General features: G+C 35.9%; 1 protein-coding gene across 1 annotated transcript in view; it reads left to right on the plus strand.

The window, feature by feature from the left end:
- The window catches only part of LOC109078958 (exocyst complex component 4-like), a 114,389-nt gene that overhangs the window by 622 nt on the left and 88,913 nt on the right, over positions 1-24,854 (plus strand). Inside the window, exons 2-7 of the mRNA XM_042722782.1 lie at positions 1,124-1,313; positions 3,315-3,509; positions 7,716-7,900; positions 9,329-9,426; positions 12,503-12,740; positions 16,823-16,997. Coding sequence (XP_042578716.1) covers positions 1,124-1,313; positions 3,315-3,509; positions 7,716-7,900; positions 9,329-9,426; positions 12,503-12,740; positions 16,823-16,997 — 1,081 coding nt within the window. The remainder of the gene's footprint in view (positions 1-1,123; positions 1,314-3,314; positions 3,510-7,715; positions 7,901-9,328; positions 9,427-12,502; positions 12,741-16,822; positions 16,998-24,854) is intronic.

Raw genomic sequence — 24,854 nt, forward strand, 5'->3', positions numbered from 1 at the left:
TGTAATGAACTTTTTCCACAAATATTATATTCACAATATCAAACCTTGACTTTACATAGATTAAACCTATTTTCTTCCATTGAGCATAGCTGAACTGATAAGCTGTCAGAAATCCATCATTCTGCTTCACGGCTCTTTGATCTCCTGTTTACCCATCAGCCGTTTCCATTGTGATGTCCTATGGGCAACGAGTGAGGTCAAGAAGGAGCGAGTCTATGGGCCAAAGCTATATCCACATGATCTGTGCTTCACTGTGAGCTTGAAGGGACTTTTCCCTACTGAATACTGGCTCTCAGATGTTCTTTCTATATATTTTTGAGCTCCAGAGACTGGAATGAATGTAATGAGCTCTTTTGGGAGATTGTGCTGCCTTACTTTACTCTTATTTAAAGCCACACCGCTGTGGAAATGAGTCAGGACAGACTTTGAGAGCTGAGATGTGATGTCTGCGGTCTGGGACAGTGTTGGATTGGCACCGGCCCCAGCGGGTCTTTTCGAGTGGGTGGGCTTCTGATGATGGATTGTTGTGAAATTGTGTTGTGATGGCCAAAAATCCAACTACTTCTGTCTGAAAGTTTGCAACATAATGATGACAGGATGAGTTTAGATTGAGTGCAGCCTTGGCTCTGGAAGATTTAAGTTTACTGCAGTCAATCACGATTTTCCAGTGTCAAAAATAGCAAGAAAGCCAAAGCCAAGATGCTAGAAAAAATGTCATGGGCATTCAAACATGTTCTTGATTATTGAATTGCATGTTGTCTTGGTTATATAATTTTTATATAAAAAAAAAAAAAATTGTCCGTACTCATTTAAGGTAAATAAAATATTAATATTATTATTTTTTAAATAATTAATGCTTATTTATTCCCAAAATGAACAAAGAAAATATTTTAATTATTTAAAAATAACCAATTAACTAACTAAATAAATACATAAATGGTTTAATTATTTATTTAATACGTTTTTTATTTATTCATTCATTTACATTATTTATTTACGCTGATGAACCAGGCAAAGATGTGACAGTATACTATTATACTGTATATGATATTATTAATTTTATTAGCAGGAGTATGTTTTTGGTACAGTTTGATGTAGCATATGTTTACTATCTTTCTGTCAGGACATTGTCCAGCAGTGAGGATGTGCAGGACCGAGAGACGGAGAAGGGCCGTCTGGAGGAGGCCTATGAGAAGTGTGATCGTGATCTGGATGAGTTGATAGTTCAGCACTACACAGAGCTCACCACAGCCATCCGAACCTACCAGAGCATCACAGAGAGAATTACCAGCTCTCGCAACACGATCAAACAGGTGTGCAACACGTTCGTCTGCATTCAGCAACTCCCAAACAAGTGTAAATATGACAAGCTTTCTAATTTGTGACCCTGGACCACAAACCTAGACATAAGTAGCACAGGTATATTTGAAGCAACAGCTAACAATACATTGTAAGGGTCAAAATTATCGATTTTTTTTTTTATGCCAAAAATAATTTGGGTATTAAGTAAAGATCATGTTCCATGAAGATATTTTGTAAATTTCCTACCATAAATATATCAAAACTTATATCCCTCATATTCCAGATTTTCAAATAGTGGTATCTTGGCCAAATATTGTCCGGTCCTAACAAACCATACATTAATGGAAAGCTTATTTATCAGATTCATTTATCACATTACTTTATTATTTAATATTTTTATACTATATAATTATTAATATATTTATTTTTTTACTTTATTATTATTATTATTATTATAATTTTTTTTTTTACAGAATAAAAAAAAAACATATGGGCCTGTATAAAATCTAAAAATGTAGGCGTGCATGATAAAAGACATATCAGGTCCCCCTGTATAATAACATTATAACATTTTTTAATATACTACAATAATAACATTAAATACCATGATATAAGCTAACTTTTCTTTTTGTTATAAGTTTTGGAAAACGTTTTTATACTGTGATATATTTTTTATGTTGATGAAAAGTTCAAAAGCCATAATTTAATTAAAATGGAAATTCTAGGTTACATTAGAAATGTCTTTTCTGTCATTTTTTTTTTTTAAATTTAATGCATCCTTGCTGAAGAAAAGTATTGATTTCTTTTACAAGTATCTGTTTCTTCTTCACTGACCCGCAGAGAACCTTCAGGTTCCATTGTTAAAAACCCTGATTTAAGGCAGATGCACAATGACTTGTGTATTGTATTTTAATAACATGGTCACGTAGCTGCCAATCGCACAGCAGTACGTCTTCATGCTGTCAGTCTGTTTGTTTATGGCTGATTGAAATAACTTCTTCACCGCACATGTTTTTTTTTTTTCTGGTCAGCAGCTGGCGGAGATGAAATGCAACTGCCACTTTTCTTTGTAGCCCACATAGTTCTGAGATAACCTACCAATACATAAACACACACAAGCTGCATGCAGCCTGATATAATACTGGCTGTAATACCCAGGGAATGATTTATGAGAGATAATTAGAGGGAAAACAACATGCGGTAGCAGTTTGATGCAAAAAGGGAAATTAAAAACAAATCAACAGCTATTTTTTTGCATTTTTGTGTATAAACGTCGCTCTCAGCCATGCGGTCTGATGGCTCGTCCCTCAGGCTTCTGTAATGATGGAGGTGTCAGGCTTCTCACATATACACACACACACTCAAACTTGCCGCAGAGAACATAGAGAATAGTGTTTCTGTCTTTATGCTGCTGAAGAATTTGATGTGAAGTGCCCAGGGACCCCCAGTCACCATCTTTACTCATTATTATTTAAAGACACAGGTGACCGAGCTTGTTTATTGCACTCTTGAAAGATGTGTTTGAGTCAAGGACTCAAAAAACATTTCCCTGTGTGTCTCAGTTTGCGTGTTAGTGGGAAAATGGAAGATGTAAACCCAACCCAGCCAATGAAACACAACAGTGTTCATTAATTTTGCTGTTTGTTTATCCAGCTTTGGGATTTACTGACGTTTGTCCGTGTTTTGTAAGCTCTTTTAAGAACATTAAAAATGAACTAATTACTGCTCAATACATGGTGAGCCATCATAAAAGAATCATTAGGAATCACTAGTAATTGTCTTCGATGTCTGAAATAAAAACCTTGTAAATTAGCCACTAAGCTCAGGTTTTAATCTACGGCAAAATGTTTGTTTATCATCTTCTCCCCTGCTGCTGACACACTTGAAAATAATTATGCAAAGAAGAAAGCAGAGCTGTGAAGCTACGAAAACTGCAAAGCTGATGCTTGTGTTATCAAGTGTGAACTTTCACCTTCTCCTGATGGGGTGTGTGTGGGCTGCTCTCTGCTCAGGTCAAGGAGAACCTGTTGTCCTGTAAGATGCTCCTTCACTGTAAGCGAGATGAACTGAGGAAGCTGTGGATTGAAGGTGTCGAGCATAAGCATGTCCTCAGCTTGCTGGATGAGATTGAGAACATCAAACAGGTCCCTCAGAAGTTGGAGGCATCCATGGCCAGCAAGCACTACCTGCACGCCACAGATATGCTGGTGAGTGTATTCGAATGTGTTGGTAGGAGAAAATTTATTCATTCCACGGCAAGTACATGCTACCTGTTTTTGTTTCAGCTTGTCCTCTTGTACATAAAAATATTAATATATATATATATATATATATATATATATATATATATATATATATATATATATATATATATATATATATATATATATATATATATATATATATGTATATGTGTATATATATATATATATATATATGTATGTGTATTCTTATAACCATATAAATATGTTTAGTGTTTGATATATATATAAATAAATATGTATGTGTATATATATATATATATATATATATGATATTATATATATATATATATAGATAAATATGTATATATATGTATATAAATATATATGTATATATATATATATATATATATGTATATGTATATATGTATATATATCTATCTATCTATCTTACATAAATTATTGTTTTTATTGTAAGCAGATATACACACACACACACAAACACACACACACACACACACATACATACATAAATTATTGTTTTTATTGTAAGCAGTGATATCTATACACGGGCAAAACTTTAAAATACTTTTATAACGTTTTTACAAATATGTGCAAATATATACTTTTTTGCATTTGACATATAGCAAAAATGCCAAATATTGCATGATATTTTAAAGAAATGTCAAGGATATTCCTTTAGATTATGAAAACATAACAAATTTAGTTGTAATTTGACTGGTATTGTAAATATTTTTTTAAAAAAAATGTAAATAATACTTTTATTTAGCTAACAATGCATGACAGTGACAGTAAAGACCTTTACATTGTAACAAAAAAAAATTATATTTCAGGTAAATTCTTTTGAACTTTCTGTTCATCAAAGAATCCTAAAAAAATCAGCATTTTTCAATAAAAATATTAAGCAGCACAACATTGACTTCTTCAACAATGATTAGAATTAGAATTGTAAAAATTGTAAAAAATAAAAAAACTTTAGTTTTTTACCCAAAACGATTGAACAGTAGTGTAGAGACCAGTATGGTGGCGAGTGGCATGAAGTTATTTAGGAGTGTCACCTGCGTGGTGTGTCAGGAGCATGTGCGCTAACATAAAAAGTTACTTATTCAGTTATGCAACTCTGGTCAGGAGATTCTTTCCCACTGCATTAACCAAAGCTCATGGGCCTAAAACATCATCAAAAATAAGAATCTGAATCTCCAGGTTTTTTTTTTTTTTATCAGGTATTTGATCACACTGTTTCTTTGGGGACACTCACATCTCCCTTTTAACAGGGGAAAGCAGCTGTGGTCAGAGATGACAAGCTTTCTCAGGTCCCTCAGGTGTTCTTCTCCTCCTGTGTGTGTGACTGTGTTAAATCTGACGAGGAGTATTGGGACTGCCAACAGAGATTACGCTGTACACGGTGTTTCAATTTGCAACTCTCATCTGAAAACACTCTCCCTCACTTTTGTCTGTTAGTTACATGAACACACATGCCCACACATACACATTTGTAACTCTCGTACCTGTCAGTCTGGTTAACCTCCCTAGTGTGTGCTGTTCAGATGAGCTGTCATTCATTACCTCACATCTGTTGAATTGGCACTTTCCTCTCTTTATTTGCTTAATTCCTTTCCTTTCCTTTCCTTTCCTTTCCTTTCCTTTCCTTTCCTTTCCTTTCCTTTCCTTTCCTTTCCTTTCCTTTCCTTTCCTTTCCTTTCCTTTCCTTTCCTGTCCTGTCCTGTCCTGTCCTGTCCTGTCCTGTCCTGTCCTGTCCTGTCATTTATTTTTTCTTTTCTCTTCTTCTTCCTTTCTTCTAATTTTTCTTTTTCTTCTTTTTTCCCTCTGAAGTTTTCTTCTCCTTTTTTCCTTTCTTTTACTCTTCCTCTTCATTTCATTTTCTGTCCTTTGCTGCCAATTCCTGTCCTTTACTTTTCCTTCCTCTTTTTTCCATTATCCTTTTCTTCTTTCCTTCACTGAACCATTCCACTCCCTCTTCATATTTCTTTCTTTTCCTTTCCTCTTTCTGTTCCTTTCATGTCCTTAACTGTTCCTCTCACTCTCTGTTCCTTTCCTTTTTCTCGTCCTTGCTCCCTTCCTCTTCCTCTCATGTCCTTAACTGTTCTTCTTTTTCTCCTTCTTCCCTTTCGTTTCTTTGCTGTTCCTGTTCTTTTCTATTGTCTCAGTTGCAAATTGAAGTGTCTTCTCATCTAAACCAGGTTTGGCAGTAAGACCTGTAAACAGACACACTTACACACGTTCAGCTGATCCTGCTGGTATACACTGTGGCTCATGCAACCCTTATTTGCATGAACAACTCCTTGACTTGTGCGACCCCCTCCTCTGTCTGTCAAAAGCGATGCACAAAGTGTGCAGCGATGGTCCTCCAGAGCACTATCAACAGGCCATTAGCTTCCCTCTAATAAAGTACATTCATTCAGAGCCATTTTGATTTATTCACTAAATATAAACAAGCAGTAGCCACTGCAGGGTTGTTCAGTGCTGAGGGAGAGAAGTGGTGAAGTAAAGACTAGAAATACAAGTTAATGCAATAAAAAAAGAGCAAGAGAGAGAGTGTGAGAGATTAAAAGAAGGATGGAAGGAAGAAGGGAAAGGTTGCATAGAAGATCAAGGCTCTGGGACATGTGAGCCAGGTCAGGTGAATGAAATGAGGAAATTGAACTTATCAACCACACAACTGCTTCAGATTCAGTTTGCAAATGCGGCAGCATGGCAAGTAGCTGCTGATACAGTGCAGATCCAGGACAGCATTAAAGCTAAGCCTGAGGGGACTACTTGGACTCATTCCCCATGTTAAGTTGCATTTGTTCTTCATTTTACAGCTTTAAAATTTCCTTGCACATGTCTATGTGGAGAAGATGAAAAACAGATACACAAAACTGCAAAAAAGCCAGATGGTTTTTTAAAATTACATTCTGTGTCCATAACATTTTTTATGTGAAATGCATAATGTACTATATATAGTCTTATGTGTATTTTTTTATTAGAAATTTATTTTATATTATTTATTAGAAATTTATTGATTGTTTGATTTTATTTGGGATTTAATCTTTTTAAAGATTTATACATTCATTCTTAGGAATTTAATTCATTATTAGGAATTTATTTATTTATTTCATATTATTTAGAGATTTTTGAACAACAAAAAAGTAGTAAATCTCTGTGTGCGAAAGAAAGAGCAAGCTTATATATTCATTTGGTTTTCTGGGTTTTTGCATCATTTTCTCGCTTTGTGTTCACTGATAAGCTCCGTCTCACGCCTCATTCAACCAGCAGCCGCATACTTCATTATGCTCTCTGCAGGAGAGCCACACACACTCAGCAGAGTGAATATTCAGCGCCACTGCGGTCCACCACCCTGCATTCTCCCTCTTTTAATACCTTGATTGGACGAGAGTTGTTATTGTGCTTTATCGCTGTGGTTTTTGATGGGCAGGTGGGACATGTGCTATTATGTGATCCTGGAGCGCAGCTAATCTAGGAGGTTTTACAACAATGGATATGCCTGGAACACTTCTCTTATCCAGCTACTAGCAATGAACAAGCTACATTGGGATTTGAGTTTCGAACCAATATACTGTGGCCTTTATAAATATTCAGATACTTCACCACGTTTATAAATGTATGAAGTCACAGCATAAGATTACAAAGTTCTACCAATTGTAGAGAAAGTTATTAAAAAGCATGCTTTTCAAGGAAAATTTTAACAAAAAGGAGTTGGTAATGTTCTAAATTAAAACAATAAATAATTCCGTTCAAAATTTGTTAGTCACTCATTTGTAAGTCGCTTTGGATAAATAGTCACTCACTGCTTGCTAAATGCTTAAATGTAAATGTAAAATTAACATTAAATAAATTTAGACTCTTTATGGTTGTAAATTAACTTTATGATTAACTCTTGAAGGCAGCTGACCCCAAAAATTTACTACAATTACAATGAGACATTGGGAGAAAAAAAGCAAAATAAAAATGTAATTTAATTTAATGCTATTTAATTTAATGCTATTTAATTTAATTTAATTTAATGCTACAAAACTCAAAATTTTTTTTGTTTAACTAAATTTGATATTCAACTCCATCCCATTATTTAAAATTTTTGCACTTAGACATAAAGGCAGATTTATTTAAAATTTTTGCACTTAGACATAAAGGCAGATGGAAACTTCAAGTGTGCTGTTGTGTTTGCAGGTCTCAGCAGTGGATTCTCTTGAAGGACCCCTGCTCCAGGTGGAGGGTCTTGGCGACTTGCGACTAGAGCTCCACAGCAAGAAACTCAACATCCACCTGGTGCTAATCGATGAGCTCCACCGACATCTCTACATCAAGTCTACCAGCCGCGTGGGTCACCGAGGAAAAGACAAGGACAAGGGCCGGTGAGTTACTATAACATCTTTAGATAAAGTATTGAGAAGTGTATTCATTAGATCCCTGTTGCTTGATTCAAATCTAGCGTCAATTCAGATCAAAGATATGTGGGCTTAGTATTTGAACCCAATGTAGGTCAACGATATTACAAAAAATGGAGAATAATATAAAAAACCTTTCTCAAAGCATTTGATTCAGGTTGTGGCAGCAAACTGAAAGCAATTACCTTTAGAGTGGCAAAGTCATTTCTCAGCTTTCGATTAATTTACCTTCGCAGGTTGCTGGTGGCAGGGCGCACAGCTTATCTAATTACTGTGTGTGTTCTTTTTAAAAAGAGGGATGTGCTTTCTTAAACCAAACATCCCATGAGTCATTGCTGTCTGATCATTTATAAGGGTGTGGAATATGCCAGACAGAATAACTGATCAGACTAATTAAGAACGCAGGCCTGAATATGGGCCAGAGCTGCTGTAAACCCTAGCTAGTTTGACATTCTAAATAAACTTTAATTAGTCAAAGGGGCGACATGTAGAAAATGTGTTACGCATCTTCGCTAGAGTCTCTTTCTGGATTTCACTTCCCATAATTAATAACAGGGGTGATTACGCTATCTTGAAGGGAAATCACAATATTAATTCTTTATTGAAAGCTTTGTTCACCAGGGTCTTAAATCATTAGCTTGTTGGTAAACAAAGCCTCTCTGGCCCTGTTGCGTCCTTCTCACCGGAGTCGTGTAATTAGCTGATTTGCGACTGTTCTCTTCCTGTGTCCCTGTGTACAGGGCCCGGCCGCCGTGGCTCTGATGCTGCCGTTCAGAGCAAACAGAGATAAGTCATTTTCACCCTCGCGGATGAGCACGAGAGGAATGATAATAGGTTTTTGCTTTCTCGATGGTGACACGGCCGCCCACGCGAGCATTGTCGCTGGGGGATTGCTGACCCCCTCCGTCAGTGTGCCGCGCGAACCACCGCCGCTGCCTCTGCAATGCTAATTCTCGTAGATTAGACAAGGCGCAGCGGTGTAGCGCATTAAGCTAATGCAGGTTGGTGACCCCGCAGGGCTGAAGTGTGGAGTTGTTTGTAATAGTGTTTTTGATCTCGGAATTGTGCGTGCATGTTTGTCGCTCTTCCGCTGCTCTGTTTACGGCCATGTAATTATAGCGCGACGCTTTCATGAGGAGAAGTGATTTATTAGTCAGGGTCATGACGCGACTGCAATTTTCTGGCAGGATTTGTATTCATTTCTTCTCTCTCGTGTGTTTCGCAATCCGCCTTGTTTGATTCTTCGTGTTCTGGCCGCTTTAAAGCATGCTTTCATAAAACATTCATGGTTACTCTTTTTATGAATGTTTAAACAAAAGCTGCTGTCACTATAATAATGGTTACTATTGTGAAGAAGGTAGTAACAGTAACAGTTTTTATTATTTTGTTTTTCAGGTCTGGTTCAAAGGATACATCTGTTTTGGATGTCGGTTTGTCCACTCCACGCAAGCTCACAGAACCCTCCCAGTTCAGCACCCCTGGAACATCCAGCAGTAAGAATCATCATTAATAAAACAATAAAAATGACTAGACACTAATACAAACCTGATGTTTGAAGAAGGATGGATAACGTAGTACTGCACCAAAAAGAACAACAACATTTTGGAAGCACAGGACCGAAAACGAAAACTAAAAATGTAAAAAAAAATAAAAATAATAATAATTATTTATTTACTGTCAAGATATTATATTAATTATAAGAGATTAAATATAATTTAATTTATTATAAAAAATACTTAATATTTATTAATTTATTAATGTTATATATTTAAATATAATTTAAACAATGTTTTTATTTATTTATTTTTATTTAATTTTTATTTGGGTATCTATCTATCTATCTATCTATCTAATTTTATTTTATGTAAATATACTTTACATTTGCAAATGTATTAAATGTACAATGCAATATAATTATATTAATAAAATTGAATTTTCACACTTTAGTACACACTTACACTTATATAGATAGGTTGCAGTTTCTGTTAATATTTTCTGCCTTTTTTCTCTTTTGGACAAAAACCTTTTTTCAAATAAATGCTAAATATTCTTTATAAATATTCTTTAAAAAATATTTATAAATTGTTATATAATTTGAATGCTAAATATTTTATTTTATCATTTTATTTTAAATATAGTATACGTATAAATTTGCAAATGTAATAAATTTACAGTTTGATATATTGGTAACACTTTAATATAGGGACCAAATCTCACTATTAACTAGTTGCTTATTAGCATGCCTATTATTAATATATTTGGCTGTTTATTAGTACTTATAAAGCACATATTCTGCGTGATCATATTCTACTTTCCTAATCCTACCCAATACCTAAACTAAACAGCTACCTTACTAACTAATAATAAGCAGCAAATTAGGAATTTATTGAGGCAAAAGTCATAGTTAATGGATTGTTAAGAAGTGTGACCGATATATTTAATGTACAGAGTTTAGTTGCAGTCTCTGTTCATATTTTTGGATATGACTTTCTGCCTATTCTCTTTAAACAAGTTTATGTGTCATAAAAACTTTTCATTGATTGAATTTTCGATGTATTCAAAACATAAAGACAAAATAAAAACCAAAGGCAAGATAAAGTGAGCATTAGCCAGCGAACGAGAGAATCAGAATGCTACTTTTTTGCAGAGAGAGAAAGAGAGTGAGTGAATTAGAACTTGATTTAGTGGCTCATAATTTGAATGATAGATTTCTCTCTGCTCTACTGAAGGGAACAGCGGGTGTCCGGGCTGTTATAAAGCGAGGGGTGATTTTGTAGTTCCTGGCGCTCCATATTTTCTGCCAGTGTTCAAAGTGCTAATTAAATCATTAGGACACATCTGACCAGAGTCACTCACAGTTTATTAATATGGCACTTGGGGCTGCCACAGACAAGAAGAACTGTTGCATTCTGTGTTACTGAAAGCATTTGCATGAACACAAACTCCTATTATGCGTACTGTAGACTGTTGTAATATACACACTAACACTCTAACATAACAATTTTCACTTTTACAATTACACAGTGACTCGCACTTTCACTTGCACGCATCTCTTAAAAAGACTCGTGTCCGCACACACACAAGAACACGCACTCTCAGGTTTCATGATCTCAGTACATCATGTTTCAGTAAGCATATTAACCGGTGCAGATGAGATACTCTCTCATATTATTAATCATGCAGCGCTGTCAGCACGGCGGGGGTGCGGGCCTTGTTATCCGTACTCTCCTGTGTGGGGCTGACTCCACTGAGCTCCGAGACTCTTATCAGACCCACCCACAGTTGTCTGTTTTTCCCACACTGTCTCTGAGACATGCTGTCAGTTGTCATTACAACTATAGACAACCCTGTCTGTCTGTGTGTATGTCGCTCTGTGTGTCTATCCGTCTATCCATCCGTCTGTATGTCTGTCCTTCCATCTGTCTAATTAAATGTCTCTCTGTTTGCCTGTCTGTCTGTCCATCCAACTATCTGTCTGTCTGTCTATTTAGCTATCCTATCTGTTTGTGCATCCTTCAATTCATCATCCATCCATCCATGGGATTTATTTGCCTGTCTGTCCATTTATCCATCCGATCTATCTGTCTGTCTGTCTGTCCGTCTCTTACTTTAAATGATTACTCGCCCTTTAATTGTTCTTATTTGCTCTGATTTTGCTAAAGCAGGTAGAAATGTCTCTAATTCACTCTGACTACAGAGTAATTCTTGCGCCGACTGCAGTTTTCTTCACATTACATGAAATGCTTGCAATTATTGCTGTCGCAGTGCTTTATGTGTGATAGGGTGACGCCATCAGACAACATTTCCCCTGCTGCGGAAGATGCTTCCCTTTTGTCGCCTATTTTGTCTAATGGCCTTTTGCACATCATTTGTCGGTGGTAATTGTAGTAATTATTTAGCAAGCTACAGTTGGGGGGGAGAAAAGGAAAACCTGAGCCCATTAACTTGCCATAAACATTAAGACCATTTTAAACAGTCATTGGATTTGAGGGTATTAGCAGACAGAAAAATAAGCACTTCACTGTACGATCACTCTATTGAGCAGGTGAATATGGAGAGGTGTGTTATGCAGATTTATTTAAGGATTGTGCTGATGTCGTAACGAGAAGGGAGGAAAAATAACTTTAAATGAATTTAAATTCCAGGCATTGTAGGTTCAAGTGAACCTATTAAAGATTTTCTACAATTTGTGTTTAATTATCAATATATTAATGTTGAATTACATTAATATCACTAACCTTTTTAACTGTAAAAGCTCTCTGAGGAAAATGTCATTATAAATTAATAACATTAACATTATAAATCTTAACAGATTGTTAGTACATATTCATATTTATTCATATATTCAAATTGGAATGTACATTAGTGACCTGATTAATAGCTATGTGATATTTAATGATTTAACAATTAGCAAACCATATCATAAAGTTTTACTGCCATCTGTTTGCTGTCAAGGTTGCACGTATATTTATGTACAGTAGCTGTTCCGTAAACTGTTTAGTATTTCCATGCTGCTGTAATTATATATTGTTGTAGTGTTTTTGAAGGAGTGTGTGTGTGTTTGTGCAGTTCGTGAGCTGCAAGAGGTGAAAGAAGACTTGGATGTAGACCCAGAGGAGAACAGTGCACAGTTCATGGGGATCCTGATCAAAGCTCTGGCCAAACTCAAGAAGATCCCGGAAACCATTAAAGCCATCATGGAGCGCCTGGAGCCTGAGCTCAAGCAGATCCTCAAGAGATCCACCATTCAGATCGCTGACCACGCCTACCAGAGAGGAGAGAACCTGGCACAGGACAACCAGCCCAGGTAAACGCAAAGGGGAAGAATGTGCAGTCTGCAGGGAGTATTAATAATCAAAGTCATACGCCAAACAACTGTTTCTTAGTTTATTGATAGATTTTTTTGATTTACAGAATACTATATGATAATTAAGATAAGTAGACAAGCACAAATTCTTTTTTTTTTAATTCTTTTTTTTTTTTTTTTTGTTTAACAAATTAAAGGGATAGTTCTCTCAAAAATCAAAGTGTAATCTCAGGTGAGAATATACTAGTCTCGCGAGAACCAAGTTTTGTGTACAGCAAAGGAAAACCAGTCTCCTCTTGGCTTTTATTGAAACCTTTTTTTTTTTTTATTTTTTTTTTTTTTTTTTTTTACAAATCCTCATTTTGTATTTTTTAATATGTGACCAGTGTTTTGTTTTGCTCTCATCTGCACTTCTGCGTTCGTCACTTCTCACCGGCGCATACGGTACTTTACGACGGATTATGTCTTACGTCATCCACTGGAACACCACTGTCTCATGAACTGAAAGCTCAAGATTGCAGTTTATGAAGTTTAGAATATGGATATTTTTTCTTATACAAATGCATTCACTTCAGAAGGCCTTTATTCATCCCCCGGAGCTGTGTGGAGTACTTTTCTATGATGAATGATCACAGTTTTTTTTTGGTTCAAAATAAACTGTGTTCATCCATCATAAAAAGTTTATTTTGGTTCAAAACCCCATTCACTGCCATTATAAAGTTTGGAAGAGCCAGGACATTTTATAATATAACATAATATAATAAGCCATATACACCTAGGATGGCTTGAGGGGGAGTAAATCATAAGGTAAGTTTATCTTTGAGTGAACTATCCCTTTAAGACATTTCATTCAGACAGCAAATAAATGCATTTCCACAAATGAACACTGGGAAAAGTGTTTGTGAGTCTGAAATTCATGTTTTGTTTTGTCAAGACATTAAAAAACATTTGTGAATCTTATTGCATATTTCCAAATCTCATATTTTTTATTTGTGAATTTATTTATGAACAAATACCACCACACAAATATGCACAGCCATACTCAATAGTTAAAGCATACATAGCTTTTACTTGAGACATTTGCAATTCTTTTAACGTGATGTATTTCCTAATGCAACTACATTACGTAAGGCAAGACTGGTTTTTATCAGTTGGCTCTTGATTTGTTATTATTATTATGACCAGTTGGCTCTTGAAGATTATTAAAACAAATTCATTTACATTAACATGCACTAACAAATCACGCAAAAGGAGAGAATCATTTAGAAGTAAATTGGGTCAGGTTTGATTTCACGTTGTCCTTTAAATGATGTAGGAAATAAAAACTGCCAATGACAGTCACTTCAGATGTAGTTCTCCCTCTTGCAGTGATTTTGTTTTTAAGGGAAGCACTTTGGAAGGCATTTGTACTGAAGTGTGATTGGTTTCCGTTGTTTTCTTCTTTATTGCACTCTCTCTCGCTCTCTCACTTTACCCGATGATGGCTTGCTGGATCAATGCTCTCATCTGTCATGTGGCATTCATACCTCCCTCAATTCCAGAAATGGTGTAATCCATAAAAGCGAGCCGTAGCCAGTGTCTGCTTAAGCATCGGCTCTAACAGAGAAAAACAAAACTAAAGCAAGGAAAGAAAGAAAAGACAGATAATGAAGGCTGTTAAAGAAACACTCTTTACCCGAGGCAAAAATGAACTCTTGAATCGCTTATTTTTCCACAGCTATTCTCTGTTTTAATGTTTGCCCTCCGCTTTCTTTTTTTTTTCTGCATGTGAGCTTCTAGTGTGTGAGAGAATATCTGCTGACTTTTCATTGTGTGCTTTTAATGAAGTAAACGTGGGATTTTCTTTGAAAGCTGTGACGGTTACTTTAGTAATATGTAAGATAAATGGTTTTATGTGTGTGTTTCATATGGATGCACTAAAGTATCATACAGTGTAATGACCTTAATAAATTACCAATAAGCACTGCTGAATTAATATTGCATTTCATAAATCTGTTACCTGTAAAGTACACCACCTTTGCAAGGGTTTATTGTAAATGAAATCGCTCAGATGACCTGAGTGAAAATAAGGTCCCATTTTAACCATACGGCAATTTCAGTGTTTACTTGTGTGTCTATGTCTGTGCTAACGTGAAAGTTGAGGTAGGGCTCCGTTTCTATGGAAACCTCAACAGAAGAATGAAGTCGCTGCTGCATTACAGTTCACAGTGAAAAGTATGTCCTACTGTGTGTTTCCTAACCAGACTTGATATGACAAGGATTGAAGTGACTTTGTAAAAAAAAAGTGTCTGAGCCAATCAGTTCATATTATACAGAGACTTTTATATTATATTATATTGTTGATATGTGTGTTTGTGATTCTAACCACGAAAGTGCATTCATTCATTCATTCTTTATTTCCACCTTCCCATTCATTTACCCATTAATTTATCATTCACTTTAACAAACAATTCCCATTAATTAATCCTATTTACCAATTTATTTTCCATTTTTATATATATATTTTATTTATTTATTCTTCCTTTTTTCTTTTTTCTCCCTTTAATTGTCTTCCCTTTATTTATTTATTTATTTATTTATTTGTTAATTTATTTATTTTCCCATTAATTAATTAATTAATTCCTCTTTTTTCCTCCTTGTAATTTTTTTATTCTTATTGATTTATTGATTCATTTATTATTCCTCTTTTCTTTAAATATATGTTAAATACAATTTTAAATATTTCTTTAAAATGTTAATTTTTAAATATTTATTTATTCTTCATCTGTTTTCTTTTTTCCTCCCTTTAATTTATTTTTCTTATTTTATTTATTTTTCTTCCCTTTATTTATTTATTTAATTAATTTGTTCATTCATTCTTCCTCTTTTTTTCCCTCCCTTTAATTTATTTGTCTTCACATTTATATATTTATTTATTTATCTGTCATATTTTTCAGTTTTATTATGTATAAGAATAGTCCGAATATGGCCATCGATGGAGAAAGATGCTTTTTAGAGCCAGACAGATTGACCAACTGGCTCATGCTAACCAGCCAGACCTTGACCGCTTCGTTCATGCTTTTGTTTGGCTTTCTGCAATGTTTGTATGAAAAAGTGTCATGCTGTATAAGATGTGTTTACATGTTGAGTCCAAGTCAAGGGTCATGTCCTGTCCTCTGTAAATCAAGCTTAACATGTGTTATCATTCACCGTCCCTCATGTGACCATCCATCATCTCCCTGCCGTCCACCTCTCTGCAGTCCTAATACCCTACATCATGCTGTCACCTCCAACCTCTTCATTCCCCCTACCAGTGTTTTCTTCTGCCTCATTTTACTGGGACGAATGAGTAAACTCCACAAAAGTCAGACAGATGTGTGTCCTCCTAGAGGACCCAGAGAGTTTGACAGATGCTGCTAATTGTTGTTGGTGAACAGCTGCCGCTGCTCAACAGGGAGATTCTGTCAGCACCCTGCTGCTGTCATGTTCATTAGTAACAGAGAATGGGCCGCTTTTGGCTCAGTTTTGGTGATGTAGAGGGATTTCTGACAGCCAGACTGACTGCAGTAGTGGCTTTTTCTTTTGAAAGCTTCTAGATTAGGAGTTTTCAAACTGGGGTCCAGGGGCCACAAGGGGGTGCTGGGGGTTCTGCAAACAAACAGACAAATGAAAAAGGTTAGCACATTGTATATTTTAGGGCTGTCAAAGTTAACGTCAACTCAAAACCTAAAAACCCTAATACTAATAATTAATATAATTAATGAAATATTTGAAATGCATTTGTCAAATGTGATACTTTAAAACTTTCAAAAAAAATTCTCCCTAAAAAAAATAAATCAAGAAATAAATTGTGATTGTTATTCTATGGATAGTCCAATTGTCTATTGTTAAAATTTATTTATTTATGCTTAATATGCACAATATACTTTCAGGAGTAGTTTGTTTTTTGTTTCTCCCTATATTTCTATATTTCAGCCAGATAATATTTTTTCATTTACCTTTAGTACAATAACTGTATATTCAAAGCATGTATTAAATAAATTATAATTTTTTAGATCCATTTTGAAGTGTTGTTTTTCCTCTCTCTCTATCGCCCTCCTCAGGTTGTTGCTGGAACTGCTCGAGCTGTTGTTTGATAAGTTGAATGCCGTGGCCCAGGCTCACAGTGTGGTTCTCAGTCACCTACAGCAGATTGTCGTCTCTCGCAATGGAGCCCAAGAAGGGATCAAACTCTATGAACAGGCTGATGTTTATGCCAAGATCCAGACCGTCCTACAGGTCAGTGCCTGCAGCATCATTCAATAAAGTAGATCCAAGTCATTGGATGATATATTTGGAATCTAAAATATTGCAGTGAAATAATGCAATATGTTAAAGTGGATTTTGCCAGAAGGTATTTTGAATACCTAGCAATACCCTAGCCTCCACATAGCAATATTAGAAACAATTCAAAGCACCTTTTTTTAACATATTATTCATAGCAACTCCTTGGCCACAGTGCAGTGCTGTGGCTTTCAGTCAGCAGATTCATGCTATTAGCTGTTATTTACAGGTAACTGTATAGTCAATTACTAATAAACAGAGGGTTTGTTTACAGTTATTAGCTCTGTTTCTTGTGTCTTTTCTATTAAGACTGTACAAGTGGAGAAAGAATGTGTGACTGTAGTTTTGCGAAAAATCTACTTTAGCTCATGCCAAGTGTCATGTTTAAATGGAGTGTGTTAATTGGAAAATGTTGACTATTTAGTGTGCATGTGTGTTTTGAGGCAGGTGAGATTGCCAGCTGTTCATGTAACCTTTGAAAATCTCTCAAGAGGCCCAACATTTTGTCTTAGTCTCTGTGTTTGAAAAGCACCTGCTGGAAATCCTGTTAATTGTTTTATCTCATGTGATGCGTATGTTTACTTTTTTGTTTTGTGCTTTACTTTGTTTTGTGCTTTGTTTTGTTTTATGTTTTTTGTTTTGTTTTGTTTGTCTCACTCTTACCGCTAAATACACTTTGCTTTGCTTTGTTTTTAGCAATTGAGCAATTCCTTTTCAAAGTTAAGCTGCATTCACACTCTTACCGCTAAATACAAACATTTATACCAAATATAAATTGAATCCGTAAATAAAAATGAATGAAGATGGCAAGGATCAGCCTCATTTCCGTCACTGCTGAGCTGAGAGGAGAACGATCACATGAGCTCTGTCTTCTTTCCCATTGGTTTTCGCTCCGAAAGTCTCTTTATTTGCATAAAGTTGAAGGATTCTGAACTTTGTCGCATCGCTGGACATGCCCCATCTGTCGCCAACAGCCGCTGTCGCTCGTGTCACCAGAAATCCCCAGCTTTCCATTGAAAAGAATGGGATCGTGTCGCATTGTCATTGTGTGTCACTTGTAGTGCACACGTGGCTTTACGTGGCTCAAGTGGTGATTTAGATTCAAGATTCACTAGATTCACAAGGTCTAGATTGACAATCTTACATCATATCTGGTTTTTCCCCTTAACAGTAACCATAAATGGAGAATTGTTCTTCTGCTGGCTTTTACAAGGTTGATTTGCATCTTACAGGAATTATTTTCTCAAGCAATTTTAGATGGTCAAACTAATTGAAAATTCAGATTCAAAGATGTTGTAAAAATGAGACCTCATAACCTGTTCATGTTCATATTATCCTCTGTATTCACTGTTTTTCTTCCCTTAAAGAATTCCATCTCTTGACATTCTCTCTCTCTCTCTCTGAATCTCATTCCAAGTGTGCTCTTTCAGAGCATTGTTTTTCAGCTGCATGTTAGAGAGGATCCAGTTGTATAGACAGGCATCAGAAGGGGGAGAGAAAGAGAGATGGGAGTGGAGGTACAGCTGGGGAATGAGTAAATGGGTTTGTCATCACTCCATCAAACAGGGTGAAGAGTCAGACTGTGACCTTGTACTTTCCTCCTGTCTTTTTTTATTCCTCCTTTCAAAGCAGTCTGCAGAGAGCTGTAACAAAAGAAAAAGCTTGGCCCTGCCAACTGTTGCTAAGGCCCTGCTGAGCTCTTTGTAGACCTTAAGTAACGAGGCGCATCTTCCTGAGAGTTGACTACGGAAATCAAAATATGCATTTAACTGCAGTGTGATGAGGAGTTTGACTGTGTTTGTGTGTACAGCCTCTTTTTTCAGCATTCATTAGCACAAGCATCTCACACCCTAGCTAGCAACAGATTAAATTGTTTATTTTGAGCCTTTGCTTCAGCTTGTAGAGCTGTAGAGGTCTAGAATGAATATGACTTTAAATGAAAACACACATACACACACAAACACATATATAAATATACATAAATATGTTTGGGGTTGGTAAGATTTTTATGCCCACCAATGCTGCATTTATTTGATCTAAAAATACAGTAAAACAGTAATATTGTGAAACATTATTACAATTTAAAATAACTGTTTTCTGTTTTAATGTTATAATAATTTATGCATGTGATGGCAAAGCTGAATTTTCAGCATCATTACTCCAGTCTTTAGTGTCAATAATTGCTGATTTGGTGCTCAAGAAACATTTTTCATTATCAATGTTAAAAACATTTTTACTGTGTATTATTGTAATACAGTTCAGGAATCTATGATGAACAAAAAGTTAAAAAAATATATTATTTGAAATAGAAATATTTTGTAATATTATGACGTAATGGCTTTACTGTCACTTTTGATCAATTTAATGTGTGATTACTAAATAAAAGTATTAATTTCTTAAAATAAATCTTACTGTCTCCCAAACTTTGGAATGATAGTGTATATTGGATGACCAATAAACAATAATTCCAATGAGTTGGTTGCATTTAGGGCCACAAGCCTAAATAATCGTGTGGTCAAAATTAAGCAAAGACAAAAAACTTAAGGCCACAGGATGGGGAAGTGTTCCTACAGCAAACAGCCATCCTGGCTTTGCTAAAATAGCTGGTATTAAGTGTTCAGTGTGCTTCCCTCCTCAAGCAGGCTGGTTGCCAGGAGCTGCAGTGTCTCCTGTGGTCACGGTGTGAGATAATGTAAGCCTTGATGAGAATCTTCATTAAGGTAGATGAGGTTTTCCTAATCATCTGTGTTTTTTCTCTCCTCCTGATCCCCTCTTTAGAAGTCTCATCTGATCTCTTCTTCCCTTTTCGTGACTGCGACAGCATTTTGTCAGCCCAGACTGGTCCACATGCTCAAATATAGACACTTCCCTTGAAATTAAGTACTAGAGCCCCAAATCTGAAGCATCGTAAAAATGCACAGCATCTTCTTAAGACACTGCTTCTTCCTTTCTGTGTTCTCTTTATAGAAAAGAAGCTGCTTTAAAAAGCTTACTTCCTCCTTTTCATTTTCTGAATCTCTTTTTCTTTCCTTTTTCTGGCCTTTAATTTTCTCACTTTTTTGTTATTTTCTGTCAGTTTTTTCCTCATGACACTCTTGAGTTCTAGTCTCAGGCGCTGATTGTGGGACTGTGTTCTCTGGTGTGACTTACGTAAACTTCAGTCTCAAGGGAGAATGATGGTCCTGTTCTCATGCACTGATGCACCTGATGTTCTTGGTGTCATTTTTCTGGGTTACCTTTCACGCTATCCTCTTATTCTCTCATAGGTGTAAATGAGACCCCTGTACAACCTTGTCTTTCTACCTATCTTAATACAGAACTTCTGTTCCCAAGTTTTCTCTGTTCCTGTGGGAGACAGGAATCACATTGACCTTTCCATTACATTGAAGACATCAATGCCATGGACAGATGGACCTGAGAGACTTTATAATCTTTATTCTTTCAGTTCCTGACTCTTTGAACTGTGGCTAGGCCATTTTTGAAAACCGTAGAGCAAAAGTCTGATATTGTTAGAATCCATATTGAGCTTGTAAACCTAGTACGTAAAATGCCATGCAGATTTTTTTAGGAGTGTGTGGAGTAAATAGTTATTGACTTTTGGAGCTGCTGTTGACTGAAATGTTTGCCACTGACAGACCAATCCTGAATTTGTCCTACATCATTTTACTCCTTTAAATACCACAGAAGAATGGACAAAACTGGCTTTGTACTGAATACTTACCAAGTTCCAAGTCCCGCAATAATATTTCACATCAGAAAGACTTTATATTACTTTAAGAAGAAAAAAATGATGGTGCTTGTTGTAATCTTGCTCTTCACGTTGTATGTATTACTGTCCCTCCTTCTAAGCCTCACGGACTTGAGCCCAAGAATGATGGGTAAGAGGGTGAGGGGAACGAGAGCGTGAAAGGGGAAAAAAGAAAGGAAATTACAAACTTTCCACTTTGACAACTTGTTTAGATTTAGTGGGAGCCACACAGCCTCAGAGTAATTGGATTATACAGTGTTAGTGAGGCGTTTCATGCCCTGACAGTGATTAGTCTGGCAGCGGAGGGAGAGGCAAAGTGCTTCTGTTTCATGTCGGCGAGATAGACAGACACATGGCCTCTAAATGAGCTGTTGTGTACCAGTCTAAATGATCTATTGTAACTGGCCACGGCTTGCATATCGCTTGTGGATTTGAAAGATTTCCACCACAGGGTTAATGATCATAACAGTTCATTTCCATGTTTTAAAGCCCAGCGTTCCTCTTTCCCCCCCAGGCTTTATGGTCGAGGCATGCTGGTTGTTTTGAAAAGCGCCACTCTTATGTTCATTAATTACGACAGTAATTATGCATTCTTTTGTGATGTGCGTCTCTGTAATAGCAACGCCTGTAGTGGACTATACCAAGTATCTCTGACGAGAATGCTAATGACCCAGTCGTAACGAGATGTTGCTCCAAGCACTGACCTCTCTGTGCAATATGTTATATCTGTTGAACTAGAATATTTCAGAAGTGCTGTATACAATGGAGGATGAGGTGTAGAAAATGCTCAGTGAGGCTTTTGAATCCATAGTCTCCACATTGTATCACTGATGAGGTCAGCTTGTGTTTTTAAAGAAAGGTTATTGGCTCTCTTGAGGGAAGGATTGTTTTCCCATATCTTAGACTTGAACAATCAGTTTTTTAACATAGAGACTCATGCTTATTCAAAGTATTTTTTGGCATGCTGTGTTTTACTTTCTCTGTGTGTGTGTGTTTTTTTTTGTTTTGTTTTGTCTTATTTTGTCATGTCTTATTTTGTCATGTTTTGTTTTGTCTTGTTTTTGGTTTGGTTTCTCTAGGTTTTTTTTAACTTGTATTTTGTCTTGTTTTTGGTTTGTTTTCATTTTGTCTGGTTTGTCTTGTCCTGTTTTGGTTTGTCTTGTCTTGTTTTGGTTTGGTTTGGTTTCTAGTTTTTGTTTTGTTTGCTTTGTCTTGTCTTGTCCTGTTTTTTATTTATTTTTTATTTTGTTTTTGTTTTGTTTTTTTGTTTTGTTTTTTTTTTTTGGGGGGGGGGGGGGTCTTTTCTTGCCTTCTACTTATTTTTGTTTTTTAGTTTTTTTTGTGTTTTGTTTTTAATTATTCTTTGTATTTAATTTTATTATTTTATGGTGTTTTTTTGATCACCTTTTTCTATTTTTAATCTCTCTACTTGTCTATTTTTAATAACTAACTAACATAAATTTTAATTTTCATACTTTAATGTCTGCTTTACTGGACTCTTTCCTCAGGTTATTTGAATGATCAACAGTAAGGCCCATCTTAGTCTCTAATCTAAAACTCATATTTAGCCTCTGAAAGATTCAACCCTTTACTTTTATTGATTTTGGTTAAAGTTGGCATTATGTATTTGAAACCTCAGCAGATTATTTTTGCAGAAGAAAATGCAGACCAGGGTGGGAGGTTTAGACTTCTCTGTATGTGAGAAGCATTAACTAAATCAGTCACTGGGCTTATAGCAGGTGCGTTGTCATAATTAGTCCATAGCTGTGGCTTTTACAGTTTTACTTTGCATTTGTGACATTATAACACCTGTTCATGTGCCTTGAGACCTTGGCTTTCTTTTCCAGAGTGATGGCAGTGGATAAGCACCAGATTTCCTGCTAACATATGCTTGAATCAGCCGTCAAATCAGAAGAGAAATTCTCTTAATTTTGCCTTTTAACTCTTAATTTTGCCTTTTAACTATATGAAAATATGGTAAAATATTATTTAATCTCAATATATCTGGCATAAAAAAAAGCCAATATTCTATTCGTAGGCATATTTTTATATATTTTGTGTGAATGAAGTGAAAATCTGATGAAAAAGCATGCCAGAATGTAGGAATAATATAAGAATGTGACTGATTAATCAACTTTTTAATCAACCTGTCATTTCTCTTTCTACCTGAGGTGTCATATTAACATATTACCTTGGCTGGATACATCCAAGATCAATAGCATTATGATAAGCATCACATGCTGTTTATATTAGATTGTTTTTCATCTCTATTTATGTTTTTCCCAAACACCCATGTGTGCTTGTATTATTATGAATCCTGGTAAGGTATCCATGGAGACAGAATCCCAGGTTCATAATGCCCCTCCTCCATAATGATTATAGTTTTATTGTCAGTCAGATCATACGTTTTTAATTGCACTGAAATTAATAAAAAAGACAAAAGGATGTTTTTGTGTTGTTAAACGTTATAAAGGTCATGTATGCACCTAATTGTTAAAAACACTTTAGAGATGGTCATGTTTTGGTGTCAGGCTCTTTCTTGGAAACTATGGAACGAAAAGAAACTGCGTTTTTTTTCGTAATCTCAAGAGGGGTTGATGAGAGGCAGGAAGCTTTGTTTATTTCCCTCGTTTCTTAAAGCACTCTGCAAAACGTCTATCATCAGAGAGCAGGTGCTCACCTGCACATCCTTCAACACTGTTTTTCTTCTTTAATTAGCTTGATTTGCGGCTAATAGAGGGGATGAGTGCTGCTTCTCGCTGTTCATTAAATTGAGAATGTGTCCTCAAAGACAAGGGGCTGGGTTTAAAGGTTCACTAAAGATTAACTATTGGTTTTCCTAGGTGCATCTAAAGACGTCGAGTCGGAAGGAAGCAGAATTGTTGTGGGATACGCATTCGTGCACATCACAAATCCAGCCAGTGTGCTCTGTGTTTATTATCTGGTGTGAAAAGCCATTTGCTGTTTCTCACAGGCTCTTGTTTCCCAAGCCCATTTTCAAGCTGGTCTTTTCTTGGAAGTGGCCATGAATATTGATTTTTCTCTTCTGTTAAAACAACCTAGTCTTTAAGGCTCCAATAAAGAAGAGGTTCCTGTGAAATGAACATCCGGAAATGGAAGGGTTCAGAGTGTGTCCATCATGTTACTGCTGCTCAGAGTGGCGATTTTATTCTGTTTTTGTCCTCCCTTTGGAGGTCATTCGGATGATGTTTTCCATGGAAGAGTCAATGACAATCTTTCATTTACAGGGAATTTAACTAACTACTATATTTTCAGAACCAGCTAGTCATCTTGACCCATCCTTAGGTTTCCTTTGTGGAGGTTTTTCTACATGAAGACACAGATTGGTGTATATATTAGCTGCCCTCTCAACTATTACACCGGCTATGAGACTTCACAGTAATGTAAAACAGGTCTTTTGTTAGTTTGTGTCCATCCATGGGCGGCATAAATCATAAGTGGGCCGCTCTTTGTCTCTGTTTGATGTGGTGTTTTTAGACGCTCCTGCTGGAGATCAGCAGTTTGTTCTGCATGTTTTATTGCCAGTTTCATTCGAGGGTTCTTTGTGTTGTTGGCTGAGCTGCCTCTGTTGTTTCCACCTACTTATTTGGTGTTTTAAAATGGACACAGCACTGCTGCTGCCCACGCTTCATCTCTGTTGTTACGGAAAAAATGAAGGCTGTTCTAATAAGCCGCATTATAATGGGGACGAAGGCACTTCTGATGAGGCATGAGGCATTTTTGTGAAAGTGACCTTGCTGGCTATGGTGTTGGTATAATGAGTCCTGTCTTCAAGTTTTACTCCCTTCATCTTCCTGTTTTTTTTTTTCTTTTAAATGTCTTGCAACAAATATTTTCATGCAGTTACAGTACAAACAAACCATGAAGAATAATTTCATGCTAAAATCATGATAAAACTACACCACTGCTGCTGTAGTTCCAGCACTAAAACGTAAAGGATAATACCAACAATTTGGACGGTGATATTGAGGATTGAGAATTGAATTAATTACCAATTAAATCACCAATATTTACAACATCCATTCTAAGCAGCATCCACTGAA

This window comes from Cyprinus carpio, chromosome B4, assembly GCF_018340385.1.
Source record: "Cyprinus carpio isolate SPL01 chromosome B4, ASM1834038v1, whole genome shotgun sequence".
In the NCBI taxonomy this organism is placed as follows: domain Eukaryota; kingdom Metazoa; phylum Chordata; class Actinopteri; order Cypriniformes; family Cyprinidae; genus Cyprinus; species Cyprinus carpio.